This window comes from Chiloscyllium plagiosum, unplaced genomic scaffold (genome assembly GCF_037043375.1).
Source record: "Chiloscyllium plagiosum isolate Xiang-an unplaced genomic scaffold, Cpla_swu_hap1 HiC_scaffold_3, whole genome shotgun sequence".
Classification (NCBI taxonomy): domain Eukaryota; kingdom Metazoa; phylum Chordata; class Chondrichthyes; order Orectolobiformes; family Hemiscylliidae; genus Chiloscyllium; species Chiloscyllium plagiosum.
The window spans coordinates 148642591-148662199 of record NW_028270141.1 but is presented as its reverse complement, the minus strand read 5'-3'; the positions used below and the strand labels follow the sequence as shown (position 1 = coordinate 148662199).

The 19609-nt window shown below is 42.2% G+C and overlaps 1 protein-coding gene across 18 annotated transcripts in view; it reads left to right on the top strand.

Annotated features, from left to right (window-relative positions):
* Positions 1-19609, top strand: part of LOC122548528 (serine/threonine-protein kinase MRCK alpha-like) — a 595544-nt gene that overhangs the window by 486476 nt on the left and 89459 nt on the right. For 11 of the 18 annotated variants that reach the window (XM_087984221.1, XM_087984208.1, XM_087984234.1 and 8 more), the window contains one exon: positions 19336-19452. The exons of 2 other annotated variants lie outside the window; for them this stretch is intronic. In XM_087984221.1, the coding sequence (XP_087840347.1) occupies positions 19336-19452 (117 nt within the window). Of the gene's footprint in view, positions 1-8137; positions 8177-19335; positions 19453-19609 lie in introns of all 18 variants that reach the window. 5 more of the 18 variants (XM_087984211.1, XM_087984205.1, XM_087984253.1 and 2 more) reach the window with 1 other exon arrangement.

Here is a 19609-nt window from a genome sequence, read left to right as displayed (position 1 = left end):
AAGGCCCTGCTTACTCTCTAAACCATGCTGTAATTGCACCTTATTTCACTCTTTATCTTTCTGTCTCTTCCCATTCCTTAGACCCCACACCCCCAACTCCGTGCATGATTCCAGTAAAATATTCCAATGTTTGCTTACCCTACTTTGTTGCAGATAGAAGCAAAAAAATACACACACACTGACAACAATCTCTAGCAATAGATGTGCCAGTAGAGTGAATCATAGCTGGCCGGTAATACAGGGGATGGAATCACGTAACAGTGAACGGGAGTTCATGTTATTAAAAAGAGGTCTCAATTCACAAATCACGTTACAGCCAAATTGCGTTTATGAGAACTACCTGCAGTTGATGCCAAGCTTCTTTGACTTGCATTTACATAAGCTTGCTTATGTGTTTCTCACTGAGTGACCATCATTTATCTACAATGAAATCTTTCATTGCAAAAAGTTATGTTCTAAAATATATCATCCAAGAACAATATTTTTCATGTATGATTTGAAACATCTGTGTCAATCTCTCTTCAACTCTTCTAATCCATGGAAAACTATCCCAGCTTTTCTTGCCTCTACATGTAACTGACCTTCCTTATCCATGGTACCATTCTAGGAAATCATTGCCAAGGTATTAACATCATCATCTCTTAAAATGATGTGGAGATGCCGGTGTTGACTCAGGTGTACAAAGTTAAAAATCACACAACACCAGGTTATAGTCCAACACGTTTATTTGGAAGCACTAGCTTTTGGAGCGCTGCTCCTTCATCAGGTGGTTGTGAAGGAACAGTGATCCAAAAGCTAGCGCTTCCAAATAAACCTGTTGGATTATAACCTTGTGTTGTGCGATTTTTAACTTTATTCTTAAAATGCTATACCTGGAATTAGTCACTTTACTAGCTGGGATTGAACAAGTATTTTATGAAACTTCAGCATAACCTGCTCGCTTTATTAAGCTACCCATCTATTTATAAAGCTCAGAAAACCAAGAAGCTGGTTTGCCTTTTTAAACAACTTCTACCCATCCTTCCACCTTAAAAGACTTGTAAAGATGCCCCTTACTGCTGTCTGTTCTTGCAACCCCTTTAATATCGTACTGTTTAATCTATATAATCCACTTCATTCTTCTTACTGAAATGTGCCACTTCAGCTGGCTGTCCATTTTATGATTCTGACTCTGTACTCCTGAAGCCTTTTGCTACTCTCCTTGTTCTTTTAACCATGTTTCTTTTGAATGCATATCTATGATGAATGTCTGTGACATCAGCCTGTGGTGATATTCCTGCTGTTATCATTCAATACATCACTTTGCTTGGTGCTTAAGTGGTCACTGGTGGTTCTCAGATGTTTTGAATGCTCAGTGGTAGCTTTCGGATGCTTTGAACAATCAATGTTTGTTGTCAAATGTTTTCAGTGTTCGATGAAGGTTATCGGATGTTTTCAGAAGTGGTAGTTATTGGATGCCTGAATGATCGATGGTTGTTATTGGATATTTTGAGCAGTCAGTGATCATCAGATGTGCTCGGTGGCGATGTTGGAATTTTCCTGTGGTTATTGGATATTGGAATGAACTGGGGTTATTCGATGTTGGGGATTAGGTCAGAGTGGTGCTGGAAAAGCACAGCAGGTCAGGCAGCATCCGAGGAACAGGAAAATCGACATAAGCCCTTCTGCAGTCCTCACTTTTGCCTAGTTATTCGATGTTGGATTAGCCTTGGTGGTGTTTGGATGGTTGATTGGCCTGTGATATTATTGGATGTTGGATTGACCTGTGATTATTATTGGATGTTGGATCGGTTTGTGGTTATTTTTGGATGTTGGATTGGTCGTTGGTTAGTATTGGATGATGGATTGGCCTGTGGTGATTATTGGATGTTGGATTGGCCTGTGGTGGTTATTGGATGATGGATTGGCCTGTGGTGGTTATTGGATGATGAATTGGCCTGTGGTGGTTACTGGATGATGGATTGGCCTGTGGTGATTACTGGATGTTGGATTGGTCTGTGGTTAGTATTGGATGTTGGATTGGTCTGTGGTGGTTATTGGATGATGGATTGGCCTCTGATGGTTATTGGATGTTGGATTGGCCTGTGGTGGTTACTGGATGTTGGATTGGTGTGTGGTTAGTATTGGATGTTGGATTGGTCTGTGGTGGTTATTGGATGATGTATTGGCCTGTGGTTATTATTGGATGATGAATTGGCCTGTGGTTAGTATTGGATGTTGGATTGGCCTGTGGTTATTATTGGATGTTGGATTGGTCTGTGGTGGTTATTGGATGTTGGATTGGCTTGTGGTGGTTATTGGATGTTGGATTGGCCTGTGGTGGTTATTGGATGTTGGATTGGCCTGTGGTTAGTATTGGATGTTGGATTGGCCTGTGGTGGTTATTGGATGTTGGATTGGCCTGTGGTGGTTATTGGATGTTGGATTGGCCTGTGGTTATTGTTGAATTGGTCTGTGGTTAGTATTGGATGTTGGATTGGCCTGTGGTGGTTATTGGATGTTGGATTGGTCTGTGGTGGTTTCTGGATGTTGGATTGGTCTGTGGTGGTTATTGGATGTTGGATTGGCCTGTGGTTAGTATTGGATGTTGGATTGGCCTGTGGTGGTTATTGGATGTTGGATTGGCCTGTGGTGGTTATTGGATGTTGGATTGGCCTGTGGTTAGTATTGGATATTGGATTGGTCTGTGGTGGTTATTGGATATTGGATTGGTCTGTGGTGGATTTTGGATGTTGGATTGGCCTGTGGTTAGTATTGGATGTTGGATTGGTCTGTGGTTATTATTGGATGTTGGATTGGTCTGTGGTTATTATTGGATGTTGGATTGGTCTGTGGTTAGTATTGGATGTTGGATTGGTCTGTGGTTAGTATTGGATGTTGGATTGGCCTGTGGTTAGTATTGGATGTTGGATTGGTCTGTGGTTAGTATTGGATGTTGGATTGGTCTGTGGTTAGTATTGGATGTTGGATTGGCCTGTGGTGGTTATTGGATGTTGGATTAGCCTGTGGTTAGTATTGGATGTTGCATTGGCCTGTGGTGGTTATTGGATGTTGGATTGGCCTGTGGTTAGTATTGGATGTTGGATTGGCCTGTGGTTAGTATTGGATGTTGGATTGGCCTGTGGTGGTTATTGGATGTTGGATTGGCCTGTGGTTAGTATTGGATATTGGATTGGTCTGTGGTTATTATTGGATGTTGGATTGGCCTGTGGTTATTATTGGATGTTGGATTGGTCTGTGGTGGTTATTGGATGTTGGATTGGTCTGTGCTTAGTATTGGATGTTGGATTGGCCTGTGGTGGTTATTGGATGTTGGATTAGCCTGTGGTGGTTATTGGATGTTGGATTGGTCTGTGGTTATTATTGGATGTTGGATTGGTCTGTGGTTATTATTGGATGTTGGATTGGTCTGTGGTTATTATTGGATGTTGGATTGGTCTGTGGTGGTTATTGGAGGTTGGATTAGCCTGTGGTGATTATTGGGTGTTGGATTGGTCTGTGGTTATTATTGGATGTTGGATTGGTCTGTGGTTATTATTGGATGTTGGATTGGTCTGTGATGGTTATTGGATGTTGGATTAGCCTGTGGTTAGTATTGGATGTTGGATTGGCCTGTGGTGGTTACTGGATGTTGGATTGGCCTGTGGTGGTTACTGGATGTTGGATTGGCCTGTGATTATTATTGGATGTTGGATCGGTTTGTGGTTATTTTTGGATGTTGGATTGGTCGTTGGTTAGTATTGGATGATGGATTGGCCTGTGGTGATTATTGGATGTTGGATTGGCCTGTGGTGGTTATTGGATGATGGATTGGCCTGTGGTGGTTATTGGACGATGAATTGGCCTGTGGTGGTTACTGGATGATGGATTGGCCTGTGGTGATTACTGGATGTTGGATTGGTCTGTGGTTAGTATTGGATGTTGGATTGGTCTGTGGTGGTTATTGGATGATGGATTGGCCTCTGATGGTTATTGGATGTTGGATTGGCCTGTGGTGGTTACTGGATGTTGGATTGGTGTGTGGTTAGTATTGGATGTTGGATTGGTCTGTGGTGGTTATTGGATGATGTATTGGCCTGTGGTTATTATTGGATGATGAATTGGCCTGTGGTTAGTATTGGATGTTGGATTGGCCTGTGGTTATTATTGGATGTTGGATTGGTCTGTGGTGGTTATTGGATGTTGGATTGGCTTGTGGTGGTTATTGGATGTTGGATTGGCCTGTGGTGGTTATTGGATGTTGGATTGGCCTGTGGTTAGTATTGGATGTTGGATTGGCCTGTGGTGGTTATTGGATGTTGGATTGGCCTGTGGTGGTTATTGGATGTTGGATTGGCCTGTGGTTATTGTTGAATTGGTCTGTGGTTAGTATTGGATGTTGGATTGGCCTGTGGTGGTTATTGGATGTTGGATTGGTCTGTGGTGGTTTCTGGATGTTGGATTGGTCTGTGGTGGTTATTGGATGTTGGATTGGCCTGTGGTTAGTATTGGATGTTGGATTGGCCTGTGGTGGTTATTGGATGTTGGATTGGCCTGTGGTGGTTATTGGATGTTGGATTGGCCTGTGGTTAGTATTGGATATTGGATTGGTCTGTGGTGGTTATTGGATATTGGATTGGTCTGTGGTGGATTTTGGATGTTGGATTGGCCTGTGGTTAGTATTGGATGTTGGATTGGTCTGTGGTTATTATTGGATGTTGGATTGGTCTGTGGTTATTATTGGATGTTGGATTGGTCTGTGGTTAGTATTGGATGTTGGATTGGTCTGTGGTTAGTATTGGATGTTGGATTGGCCTGTGGTTAGTATTGGATGTTGGATTGGCATGTGGTGGTTATTGGATGTTGGATTGGCCTCTGGTGGTTATTGGATGTTGGATTGGCCTGTGGTTAGTCTTGGATGTTGGATTGGTCTGTGGTTAGTATTGGATGTTGGATTGGCCTGTGGTTAGTATTGGATGTTGGATTGGCCTGTGGTTAGTCTTGGATGTTGGATTGGTCTGTGGTTAGTCTTGGATGTTGGATTGGCCTGTGGTTAGTATTGGATATTGGATTGGTCTGTGGTGGTTATTGGATGTTGGATTGGTCTGTGGTGGTTACTGGATGTTGGATTGGCCTGTGGTTAGTATTGGATGTTGGATTGGCCTGTGATTAGTCTTGGATGTTGGATTGGCATGTGGTGGTTATTGGATGTTGGATTGGCCTCTGGTGGTTATTGGATGTTGGATTGGCCTGTGGTTAGTCTTGGATGTTGGATTGGTCTGTGGTTAGTATTGGATGTTGGATTGGCCTGTGGTTAGTATTGGATGTTGGATTGGCCTGTGGTTAGTCTTGGATGTTGGATTGGTCTGTGGTTAGTCTTGGATGTTGGATTGGCCTGTGGTTAGTATTGGATGTTGGATTGGCCTGTGGAGGTTATTGGATGTTGATTGTTCTGTGGTTGTTATTGGATGTTGGATTGGCCTGTGGTTAGTATTGGATGTTGGATTGGTCTGTGGTTATTATTGGATGTTGGATTGGTCTGTGGTTATTATTGGATGTTGGATTGGTCTGTGGTTAGTATTGGATGTTGGATTGGTCTGTGGTTAGTATTGGATGTTGGATTGGTCTGTGGTTAGTATTGGATGTTGGATTGGCCTGTGGTGGTTATTGGATGTTGGATTAGCCTGTGGTGATTATTGGATGTTGGATTGGTCTGTGGTGGTTACTGGATGTTGGATTGGCATGTGGTGGTTATTGGATGTTGGATTGGCCTCTGGTGGTTATTGGATGTTGGATTGGCCTGTGGTTATTGTTGGACTGGTCTGTGGTTATTATTGGATGTTGGATTGGCCTGTGGTGGTTATTGGATGTTGGATTGGTCTGTGGTGGTTATTGGATGTTGGATTGGCCTGTGGTTAGTATTGAATGTTGGATTGCCCTGTGGTGGTTATTGGATGTTGGATTGGTCTGTGGTGGTAATTGGATGTTGGATTGGTCTGTGGTGGTTATTGGATGTTGGATTGGTCTGTGGTGGTTATTGGATGTTGGATTGGCCTGTGGTGGTTATTGGATGTTGGATTAGCCTGTGGTTAGTACTGGATGTTGGATTGGTCTGTGGTTAGTATTGGATGTTGGATTGGTCTGTGGTGGTTACTGGATGTTGGATTGGTCTGTGGTGGTTATTGGATGTTGGATTGGCCTGTGGTGGTTATTGGATGTTGGATTGGCCTGTGGTTATTGTTGGATTGGTCTGTGGTTAGTATTGGATGTTGGATTGGCCTGTGGTGGTTATTGGATGTTGGATTGGTCTGTGGTGGTTTCTGGATGTTGGATTGGTCTGTGGTGGTTATTGGATGTTGGATTGGCCTGTGGTTAGTATTGGATGTTGGATTGGCCTGTGGTGGTTATTGGATGTTGGATTGGTCTGTGGTGGTTATTGGATGTTGGATTGGCCTGTGGTTAGTATTGGATATTGGATTGGTCTGTGGTGGTTATTGGATATTGGATTGGTCTGTGGTGGTTATTGGATATTGGATTGGTCTGTGGTGGTTATTGGATGTTGGATTGGCCTGTGGTTAGTATTGGATGTTGGATTGGTCTGTGGTTATTATTGGATGTTGGATTGGTCTGTGGTTATTATTGGATGTTGGATTGGTCTGTGGTTATTATTGGATGTTGGATTGGTCTGTGGTTAGTATTGGATGTTGGATTGGTCTGTGGTTATTATTGGATGTTGGATTGGCCTGTGGTGGTTATTGGATGTTGGATTAGCCTGTGGTGGTTATTGGATGTTGGATTGGTCTGTGGTGGTTATTGGATGTTGGATTGGTCTGTGGTTAGTATTGGATGTTGGATTGGTCTGTGGTTATTATTGGATGTTGGATTGGCCTGTGGTTAGTATTGGATGTTGGATTGGCCTGTGGTGGTTATTGGATGTTGGATTGGTCTGTGATTATTATTGTGTATTGGATTGGCATGTCGTTGTGATTGGATGTTGGATTAGTCTGTGTTAATAATGGATTATGGATTGGCCTACTGATCAATATTTTGCAGGCCATTGTCTCTTTCTATTCTCTTTAATTGAAGAACACTCTTAAAGACAGAGAACTATATTTCACTTTTTTTTTAAGTGTTCTATTTAATAACAAGCGATAGGTGATTATGAGATAAGCATTTCCTCACTGTAGAAGTCAAAACTGTGATGGTGGTTTATGGTAAAGTAACTAAACTACTCATCCAGGACCCCCAGGTTAATATTCTGGGGACACAGGTTTAAATGTCAGCATGGGAGGTGGTGGAACTTGATCATGATTCAGTTCTGAAATAAAAGGCTAGACTGATGGTGACCACTGTCAATTGTTGTAGAAATCCATTTGCTTTATTAATGTCCTTAATGGAAGCAAATCTGCCGTCCTTACTTGTCCTGACCTACATGTGACTCCAGATCCACAGCAGTCCCCTTTGAGCAATTAAATGCTGGCCTAGCCAGCAATGCACATATCCTGAAAATAAACAAATCAAAGTATCAGTGAACTTTATCCAGCAGATGATGCCAGGTAAAAGGCACTTTGCTCTCATCTCAGACTTTAATTACCTACCTGTCCCATGGTTACAGATAAAGGCCTGGTTTTGACTGTCTCCTGCCAAAACCCATCATGACAGTGTTGAGAATTGAGTTCAGCTTTTTTAAAAAAAATACAGAAAGAGAAACTTCCATTGGGAAAGTGACCATGAAACTGTTGAATTGGAAAAAACCCAACTAGGTTGCTAATATCTAAAATAGAAGGACAGTCTCCACACTACTGGTATTGCCTTTTAACTATGCTGTGAAAAAGCCAAGCAACTGACTGAGTTACCACTGTTTTCACTCACTAACTGGAAATAGGTAAGAAATGCATATTCCCTACATATGATGCCTACATCCTGGGAAAGAATTTAAAAGAAAGATCTTTGGTAATGATAGAGAGAATCCATCCTATTGAAGAGTTTGATTCGGGCTGTGGAATATTTCTTCTTGGAAAGGTTTTTCTTCCACTGTGCCTCAAGGGCTGTTGGTAGTTTTACATGTTTAGGATGGGAAGACATAAGGTAAGGCAGCATCCAAATAGTAATTGTTAATTTATTAGTTGTTAACTTGTGTTTCCTTTCTCTGTTGAAGCATTCTCGTGCCTGTGTTCCAGCTAGCAAAGGCAGACGTGTAAGATTCTGTCTTTGTTTTACTGCGTGTGTATTTAATAACAGACATATATACTTGTGTGTGTGTGTGTGTGTGTGCACTGCAACCAGTCTAAATGCTTATTGTCAATGCTGCAGCTATATGTCCACTGTCCTTTACCTGCCTGAATTCTTTCTCTTTCTCTCCCTCCATAGAATGCACGTTGCATATGTTCATTCTGAATTGCTTATGCTGCATTACTCCAGTCAGGAAGCCATAGTGGTCACATTGTTAAATCCTTTCAATTATATGAATCTTTTATTCAATATTTACCAATCAATATTTTAAGATCATTCATTTAACAATGAATCTCAGTAAGATTTCATAATGAATAAACATAATTAAAACCAATCTTTTTTTGGAAAGGTGAAATATATTAGGATTGGTAATGGGATTCCGATTATAGTGTATACCTAATCTCTTGGGGGGCATATTGATCTTACTTGATTTTCATTTCATGCATTTGATTTAAAGTAAAAACAGAAATTGCTGGAAGTATGCCGCAAGTCAAGAGTCGTCCAAAAAGACTGATCTATAAATGACACAGGATAGAACTTGATTAAGATCAATTAGAGACATCTGCATAGCCTATGACCAAATAATTAAAACGCAAGTACTTATAAAAACCAGGTTGGATACATTGGGAGCCATAAACCATTAAATTTGACACAAGTTTAAACCAGACCCTGCTTTCTGCTATACAAATCCTTGCCTATGCAATAGCACATATTACTGGATGGAGAACCTCAACAAGCCAGAAACTGCAGTCTGCTGGGCCAAACTTGATTCACTTTTAGGATCTATGCCTTGAAATCTTTGCTACAGATACAGCCTTTACAACAGATATAGAGGCAATGGAGAACCTTCGAAACAGAACTTCATGTATGATACCAGAAATGTGAGGTTACAACTGTCGGGAAAGTTTCTTGGAAAAAGAAGTTATCTTTGGAGTTACTATAGGGTTTATTATAGTAGATGGGCAGGGGGTAAGTGTTTCATAAAATGTAAGGTAGTCAATAATCAATCCAAAAGAAATTCAGGAGAAACATCTATACCAACTTGTGGTTAGAATTTGGAAACCATTACCAAATGCAGTGATTGATGGAAATAGCCTGGATATATTTCAGAGGAAGCTAGTTAAACAGAGGGAGAAAGAAAATGTTGATCACTTTAGATGAAATATGGTGGGAGGAGGCTAGTGTGGGAAAGAAACACCATTTGAACTGATTAGACAATTACAGGGGGATGTAAACACCATAAAATTGCTGTTTGGTGTGTTTGAATAGGCCATGCATCAACTGGAATGGTCGTGATGAAAATGGCAGCGAGGAATTATCATTCCTAGATTGTGTTCCAGAGAATTTTCTACAGCAGTATATGCCCAGTCCAACAAGAAAGAAGGCACTGCTAGATCTAATTCTTGGGAATGAACTGACCTTGGGCAGGGAATGTAGAGGAAACAGTGATCATTGTATTAATAGGTTTAGAATATTAGTCGAAAAATGACATTATTCAATCGGGATAAGAGTAGCAGAGAGCAGACTTAAATGGGGGGAGACCCAGAACTGAGCCCGATAGACTGGAACCAAAGGCTGGGGTGAGAAACAGTAGCTGAACAATGAGCTACCTTCAAAGAGCAGATGGTTTTGGTGCACTCAAGATATGTTACCCCAAAGGGAGAGCTAGAACAAACAAACCCAGAGCTCCTTGAATACAAAGGAGGTAGAAATTAAGTTAAAATGAAAAAGTGTGCTTATACTAGGGGTCAGGTGGTGGGTACATTTGAGAACCAAGCAGAATACAAAAGGAAGGTGATAAAGCAAATAGAAGCAGCAAAGAGGGATTATTTTTTAAAAAGACAGGCAGCTAACATAAAAGTAATCTCAAACTAATATATATGCACATCAAAAGAAAGATAGTGATTAACAGAGGAGTAGGGCCAAAAAAGCAATTTGCCTATAAGGCAAGAGGCATGGCTGGGGTGTTAAATTAATACTTTACAGAGAGAGTAATTCAGTCACTAGAACAATTTAAAATTGATGAGGATTTATTGAATAAGCTGTTAATAAGGTACAAGGACTAGACGAGATGCATCCAAGGATATTTAAGGATGTGAGACTGGAAATTGTAGAAGCATCGGCAATTACCTTTCACTCTAACCTGGATTCGGGGGTGGGTGTGGTGGGGATTTGTACATGGATTCAGGGGTGGGTGTGGTGGGGATTTGTACATGGATTTAGGGGTGGACGGAGGGGATTTGTTCATGGATTCAGGGGTGGGCAGTGGGGATTTGTACATGGATTCAGGGGTGGGTGTGGTGGGGATTTGTACATGGATTTAGGGGTGGACGGAGGGGATTTGTTCATGGATTCAGGGGTGGGCAGTGGGGATTTGTACATGGATTCAGGGGTGGGCAGTGGGGATTTGTACATGGATTCAGGGGTGGGTGTGGTGGGGATTTGTACATGGATTTAGGGGTGGGCGGTGGGGATTTGTACATAGATTCAGGGGTGGGTGTGGTGGGGATTTGTACGTGGATTCAGGGGTGGGCGGTGGGGATTTGTACATAGATTCAGGGCTGGGCGGTGGGGATTTGTACATGGATTCAGGGGTGGGCGGTGAGGATTTGTACGTGGATTCAGGGGTGGGCGGTGGGGATTTGTACGTGGATTCAGGGGTGGGCGGTGAGGATTTGTACGTGGATTCAGGGGTGGGCGGTGAGGATTTGTACATGGATTCAGGGGTGGGCGGTGGGGATTTGTACATGGATTCAGGGGTGGGCGGTGGGGATTTGTACGTGGATTCAGGGGTGGACGGTGAGGACTTGTACGTGGATTCAGGGCTGGGCGGTGGGGATTTGTACGTGGATTCAGGAGTGGGCGGTGGGGATTTGTACATGGATGCAGGGGTGGGCGATGGGGATTTGTACATGGATGCAGGGGTGGGCGATGGGGATTTGTACATGGATGCAGGGGTGGGCGATGGGGATTTGTACGTGGATTCAGGGGTGGGCGGTGGGGATTTGTACATGGATGCAGGGGTGGGCGGTGGGGATTTGTACATGGATGCAGGGGTGGGCGATGGGGATTTGTACATGGATGCAGGGCTGGGCGGTGGGGATTTGTACGTGGATTCAGGGGTGGGCGGTGGGGATTTGTACATGGATTCAGGGGTGGGCGATGGGGATTTGTACATGGATGCAGGGGTGGACGGTGGGGATTTGTACATGGATGCAGGGGTGGGCGATGGGGATTTGTACATGGATGCAGGGGTGGGCGGTGGGGATTTGTACATGGATGCAGGGGTGGGCGATGGGGATTTGTACATGGATGCAGGGGTGGGCGATGGGGATTTGTACATGGATGCAGGGGTGGACGGTGGGGATTTGTACATGGATTCAGGGGTGGGCGGTGGGGATTTGTACATGGATTCAGGGGTGGGCGATGGGGATTTGTACATGGATGCAGGGGTGGGCGATGGGGATTTGTACATGGATGCAGGGGTGGGCGATGGGGATTTGTACATGGATGCAGGGGTGGGCGGTGGGGATTTGTACATGGATTCAGGGGTGGGCGATGGGGATTTGTACATGGATTCAGGGGTGGGCGATGAGGATTTGTACATGGATTCAGGAGTGGGCGGTGAGGATTTGTACATGGATTCAGGGGTGGGCGATGGGGATTTGTACATGGATTCAGGGGTGGGCGATGAGGATTTGTACATGGATTCAGGGGTGGGCGATGGGGATTTGTACATGGATGCAGGGGTGGGCGATGGGGATTTGTACATGGATGCAGGGGTGGGCGGTGGGGATTTGTACATGGATTCAGGGGTGGGCGATGGGGATTTGTACATGGATTCAGGGGTGGGCGATGAGGATTTGTACATGGATTCAGGGGTGGGCGGTGAGGATTTGTACATGGATTCAGGGGTGGGCGATGAGGTTTGTACATGGATTCAGGGGTGGGTGGTGGGGATTTGTACGTGGATTCAGGGGTGGGCGATGGGGATTTGTACATGGATGCAGGGGTGGGCGGTGGGGATTTGTACATGGATTCAGGGGTGGGCGGTGGGGATTTGTACGTGGATTCAGGGGTGGGCGATGGGGATTTGTACGTGGATTCAGGGGTGGACGGTGGGGATTTGTACATGGATTCAGGGGTGGGCGGTGAGGATTTGTACGTGGATTCAGGGGTGGGTGGTGGGGATTTGTACATGGATTCAGGGGTGGGCGATGAGGTTTGTACATGGATTCAGGGGTGGGTGGTGGGGATTTGTACGTGGATTCAGGGGTGGGCGATGGGGATTTGTACATGGATGCAGGGGTGGGCGGTGGGGATTTGTACATGGATTCAGGGGTGGGCGGTGGGGATTTGTACGTGGATTCAGGGGTGGGCGATGGGGATTTGTACATGGATGCAGGGGTGGGCGGTGGGGATTTGTACGTGGATTCAGGGGTGGGCGGTGGGGATTTGTACGTGGATTCAGGGGTGGGCGGTGGGGATTTGTACGTGGATTCAGGGGTGGACGGTGAGGACTTGTACGTGGATTCAGGGCTGGGCGGTGGGGATTTGTACGTGGATTCAGGAGTGGGCGGTGGGGATTTGTACGTGGATTCAGGGAGGGGAGATTTGGAGAATTGCAACATTGGAGATTTGCAACAATCTTGCACAAAAAGGCTTGTAAAGATTGTCCTAACAATTACAGATCAGTCGGTTTGTCAGTGGGAAAATTTCTAGAAACAATTATGCAGGGTAGAATTAATACTCACGTGAAAAAATGTGATTGATTAGAAGAATCAGCATGGAAAATCACGTCTAACTAATTTGTTGGAGCTTTTTGAAGAGATAAGAAAGAGAATTGAGGGAGGGCTGTTGATGCAGTTTACATTGACTTCCAAAAGTCGTTTGATATTGTGCCACACAGACTTGTGAGGAAAATTATAGGGCCTGGAATGAGAGGGATAATAGTAAGATGAATTCAAAATTAGCTGCGGAATAGCAAACAGGGTCTAATGGTTAATGGGTATTTTTCAGGCAGGTAGTAGAGTTCGCCAGGGTTGGTATTTGGACACTTGCTTTTGCCAGTTACATATGAATGATCTAGCTCTTGCTATGCTCGGGGACAGTTTCAAAATTAGCAGAGAAAACTTGGGAGAATTGTTACCTCTGAAGTGGATAGTTTAGAATTTCAAAAAGACAGTTACGCAGTGCAGAGAAGTATGAGGTATCACATTTTGGTAAAAAGAACATGAGACAGTACAAAACAAAGAATACTGTTCTAAAGGTTGTGCAAGATCAAAGAGAACATAAGTCATTAAAGGTGACAGGACAGGGAGAGAGAACTGTTAATAAAGCATACAGTTTTCATAAATAGGAGTATAAGAGAGAAGAGCAGAGAGGTTATGATGAACTTGTTTAAGAAAATGACTAGACTTCAGCTGAAGTATTGTGTACGGTTCTGGGTGCCACATTATGGAAAGGATGTGAATGCAGTGGAGACATTTGCAAGAATAGTTCCAGGGATGAGACACTTCAGATATGTGGAAGATTGAGAAGTTGGGACTGTCTTCCTTGGAGATGACCTGGCCAAGAGAAGATCTGATAAATTTCAAAATCATGGGTCTAATTTGAGAGTATAACCGTGCTCACCTATAAGCGGACGAAGAATCAGAGGGCACAGTTTTAAAGTATCCTGCAAAAGAAACAAATGCAAGGTGAGAAAAGATTTTTCACACAGTGAGTCGTTAGGATCTAGAACATGCTTCCTAGAGTGTAGTGGAGGCAGCCTGAATTGAGGCATTCAAGGACATTGGATAATTGTTTAAATATAAACTATTTGCAGGGTTATGGGGAAAAGGCAGGAGATTGACACTAAGTTAAATTGCACAGACGGTTGTTGCAGACATGATAGGCCGAATGAACTGCATTCACATCCTTTCCATAATGTGGCACCCAGAACCGTACACAATACTTCAGCTGAAGTCTAGTCATTATCTTAAACAAGTTCATCATAACCTCTCTGCTCTTCTCTTATGCTCCTGTTTATGAAAACTGTATGCTTTATTAACAGTAACAGCTCTGTGATTCTGTGCTGTAAAAGAAAGAAATAGACTCAGGAGTTTGCACTGACACCGTTGAGCCTGCTCTGATTTTTTTTATAAAATGATACCTGAATTTCTACATCAGCTCTACTTTCCCACCTGATCCCCCTCAATACCTGAAACTTTCTCCTCATCCCAGTCCTAAATGGCTGACTATTTGTACTTAGATATTACCTCTAGTTCTGGACTCCATGCATAGAAATAACATCTCAGCATCTACCTAGTCAACCCCGTGGAATTTTACGTTTCCACAAGATCGCCTCTCACTTTTGTAACTTCAAGCATGCCAATTCCACACAATCTCAGGACAGCCATTTCCTCCCAAGGATCAATTTTTGATGCATCTTCTTTGCAGCAATGATATAGTTCCTTGAGTAAGGAGTCCAAAACTGTACTCAGTGGTCTAGGTGTGCTTTGACTTAAAGCCATGTGGATTTGTAGCTTCATTTTATCAGTTTTAGACACAAACTCCCCAGTTCACCATAAAGATTCACATACCATTTGCCTTCCTAATTAGTTACTTTACATGCATGTTCACTTTCTGTGATTTGCAAACAAGGAAACCCAAATTGAATCCCAACAATCATTGAAAAGATACTCCGCTTTTCCATTCTTCCTGCCAAAGTGGATAATTTTACACTTCCCATGTTATATTCCATCAGCCATCATCTTACCCAGTTACTCAATTGGTCTGTTTTCCTGTTCCATAATCCAATCGCACGTAGACTTCTGTCAGCTTTTAAAAAAAATAAATCCTGGATTGGTGAAATAAATATTGAAATGCATACAACTATTCCAAATGAAAGACCAATGTTTGATTGCTCCTTTTAGATAGATGGTTGTGTACAGAAATGTTAAGCTGTCTATGTTTCCAGCAATTTCTGCTTTTATTTCAGTGAGCATGCAGGCTCCCTCAATCATTTTAATTCAGCAGCTTTCTGACTGTAGCATTACCAACTCTGGAAGTTTTATCACATGATTGCATCACCATCCCATCTTACACAGTCCCAACCCAAATAATATTTGTTATAACAAAGAAAATACTCAAAAAAAAAAAGTAATAAAATATAATGCATCTCTGGACTTGCTACTAGTTTGGTTGCAGCAACATCCAGAAAACTAACGTTAACTTCGAGAGATTCCAATAGAGTCCTGGAATATTAGCAATGCCACAGGGTTATGTCAGCCATTTCTGATAACTGATTGAGAAATCACAGCTGATAGTTGCAATTCTTTGGGAAATTTTAACTCAGTTGGCATTGTCATTAGAGACTCCCAGTAGTTTGTTTAAGTAATGTATTGATCTCGGTTAGTGGGCCTTTCTTTTAAGAGTTATAGAGTCATGCAGCATAGAAACAGGCCCTGCAGTCCACCATGTCAATGCTGATCAACAAACACCAAACTATATTAATCTGGTTTGTCTACACAAGTTGATGGCTTACTATGCTCTGGCAATTTTAAGTTCTGGTCCAGATGCTTCTTGAATGTTGCAGAAGTGCTTGGCTCCACTACCCTCTCAGGCAACATACTCCAGAAACGTCTGCCATGGAGAAAAGATTCCCGTGGTCTACCCTATCTATGTCTCTCATAATTTTTATACCTCAATCAGACCTCACCTCAGTTTCCTCTGCTCCAGGAAAACAGCCCAGTCTCTCCTCATGACAGAGACTTTCCATCTCAAGCAACATCCTCGTGAATCTTCTCTGTACCCCCTCCACTGTAATCAAGTCCTTCTAATAGTGTAACGACCAGACTGCACACAGTATTCCAACTGTGGCATAACTAATGCTCCGTAATGTTGCAACAAGATTCCCCAACTCTTATAATTCTGTGTCCCAACTCATGAAGGCAAGCATCCCATGTGCATTCCTGTCTACCTGTGCTGACACACCAAGGTCCCTTTGTTCCAAAGTGCTACTTAGGGATCTACCATTCATTATTAACTCTGCTCGTTGCACCCTTACAAAATTCAGTAGATTTGTCAAGTGTGATTTCCTTTTTGTAAATCCGTGCTGACTCTTTCTGATCCTGTCACTGTTTTCTGTGTACTCTGCTATTAAAGCTTTTGTAATGATCTCTAGCATTTTCCTTACTATCAATGTCGGCTAATTGGTCTTTAATTCCCTATTCCCTCTCGACCTCCTTTTTAAGCTAATGGGGTTGCATTAGCTGGTTGCATTAACTACCCTTTAATCCATAGGAACTGTCCCAGAGTCGATTGAATCTTGGAAGATGATCACCAATGCATCCACTATTTGTTGGACCACTTCCTTAAGTACTTAGATGTAGCTTATTGGTCCCTGAAAAATTACCAGTCTTTAATTTCAGCAACTAGTCCAACGCTCACTAATACTGGTTTCCTTCAGTTGCTCCCTCTGACTCGACCCTGTGCTTCTCAACATTTTTGGGTTTTTATTTGTGTCCTCCTCTGCGAAGACAAAGCCAAAATATGTATTTAGTTGATAAGCTGTTTCTTTGTTCCCTATGATAACTTTCCCTGTTTCTGACTGTAAGAATTGTACATTTGTCCTCCCTAATCTTTTTTCTTCACTTACGTACAGAAACTTTTACAATTGCTTTGTATGTTCCCCATAAGTTTTCTCTCATACTCTACTTCCCCATTCTTAAACCAATTCCTTTGTCCTCCTTTGTTAAAATTTAAACTGATGCACCGATCTACTGGGTTTTTTTTTGGCCAATTTGAGTGCCATTTCCAAATCCCTAATTTCCCTTGTTAGCCATGGTCGGGCCACCTTTCCTGTTTTACTTTTGTGCCACACAGAAATGAACAATTGTTGCAGTTCATCCATGCAGTCTTTAAATGTTTTCCATTTTCTGTCCAACATCATCCCTTTAAAATGTCCCCCAGTTTATCATAGCCAGCTTGTGCGTTATGCCATTGTAGTTTCCTTTGTGACCCTCAACTGAGAATCAACCGCATCACTTGCAATTTTAATGGTGAATTTTATTATATTATGGCTTCAGCATGCTATGACTTAGTCCCCATGACATATTGCCTCAGAGTGTCTGTGATGCAGTGAATCAACGCATCTGCGCCACAGTACATTGCAACACCTATGTCACTGCAATCAGAGCAACAATGGCTGCCATCCCTATGAAATAATCTAGCATTGAAAATTTACGAATCCCACAAAACAATTTTTCCTTATTGAAAAGTAATTAAACTCCAGTGCCTGTATCTTGGACAGGTTTGAGCTTTGATCTTGCATTGATTTAAGTGCAGTCATACTTTAGCAGTAGAATATTGCATTATTCATTTCAGGCCATGAAGCTCACATTATTATTAAACATTCTATATTAGAAAACATATTGTTCAACTCACCATGAGTCATCCTAATATTAATGTTCATGTCTGTTTTGGGGGCCAACTAGGTGTTTCACAGTTTGTTGTCTAAGTGTTTCTATCTTGCTGTTTCATTCTTGTTGTCAACTATGGCTTCTCTTTGCAAAATGGCGATTGTGCTGTTGAGACCTTTGCAGTAGTCAGTGAATTGCAAGTTAAACACAGGGCTTGGTTTGGTACAGCTGAGGTTGAATGGTACTTGAATGGGAAGTGGGATGGAGGATGCCAAATTGGTCAACAAAATACCAACATTTATCCCTAAGACAGAAGTTGCAGTATTCCTTTCATCATCTACTAGCTTGTTTCTACTTCTCTGCAAAATCAATCCAGCCAGTGATAACTGAATATTTTCATTGGTAATGAATTACTGTAGTTTTTAAATGTTTTTAAAAAGTAACAATTAAGATACTGATAAAAATTTAAAAGCCTAGCAAAAGTATGTGAATGTCAGGTTGCTGCCATTCCTAGTCAACTTCCAATGCAGTCTCAGATGGCACATGAAGAATAACCATTTGGGAGTGAGGCCACCTGATCATTGATACCTTAGAAGCTGTATCCCAACAAGACTCTGTACCTTCAGAGGAGGTGTAAAAATTATTTCTGTCCGAAGATTTTGTGAAAAGATATGTAAATTGCATCAAATGGTGTCCTTCAGATTAGTGCTTCTCTCTCTGATTATAGTAATTTGTACAGTGTCAAGTTATAGTTTACAATCTATTCCTATTAATTCAGTCATTGTTTATTTGAACAAAGTTCACAATTTCTTGTAGTTCAAATTAATATTAGAAGTAAAGTGGAACAGCAAGCATTTTTTTGCTGAGAGTGACATGCAATCCAAATTCAGATGTACATTGCTCCTTTTTTGTTGCTGGGTCAGATTTATGGAGTCTCCTACTTAACAGCACTGTCGTAACTCTTTCACGTAGATTGTAGCCATTCAAGTGAAAGCCTACAGTCACCTTTTTAAACCAAGTAACTGCGCTAAGAGGAATAGACTGTATTGCTGTAGATTCTGATGGTAAACAGCTAACTATATTACACTGCAGTGCAAAACATTGCGAGGCAAAGGAATACTGCAACTTTGACAATTTTTTGCAAAAATAAAAAGTTGTTCCATTTGTGAGAAGAAACATAGATAAAGGATGCCAGCAAGCTGCCTTAAATGCATCTGTGCAGTTTATATTTTGTGCAAATTGAAATTAGGATTAGCATAGTGTTTCAAATGAATTCTATCTAATTCTTCTCTCTGTTATAAAGCTTCAACATAAACAAGATCTTTTACCCTTTTTTAAACTGGCTTCACTTTGAATACTGTGTGCTGGTGACACTTTCTAGACTCACTTTTTGGATGTGCTTGCACTCTGCAAGGTGAGAGTGCTTGGATTTGCATCCGTAATCTCTCCACACAGTAACTGTCTAATCTTGATTAGCGCATTTGTGAGAGGCAGTAAGTGGGGAGAATTACTGTGAAAAAATAGTACAGGCATAAATAGGCAGCATGCCTCACTGTGAAGTGAAGGAGATACCTTAAGAATGAAATGGGTGAAAAGGAGGTCAAGTGTTTTAAAGTTAGATCATTCTTGTATTTTTGCATTACATTTTAAGTTTAGATTTTTCTTTTAGAAACCTGGGTCATCTGCATGCATTATTATTTAAAAGAATTTCTTTCCTTAGATTGATTCCATTGAGAATTTCAACCTGTCCAATTCTCCATCTGGTGACGAGGTGAAATCACAGATATATTCTCGCTCTCGGTCGCCATCCACAGCAAGTGATATAGAACCTGTGGAGGTGGGTATGTGGCAGTCCTTGTACTGTCTCCTTTTCAAAAAGAAAAACACTTCTATAGTTTTTCCCTTGGCATCACACTGTTTGTAGCCAAGCATGCAGAGGCAAGCAACCTAATGCTGGTATTTAGCCACAGCTCTTCGCAATCAGTGACCCTGTC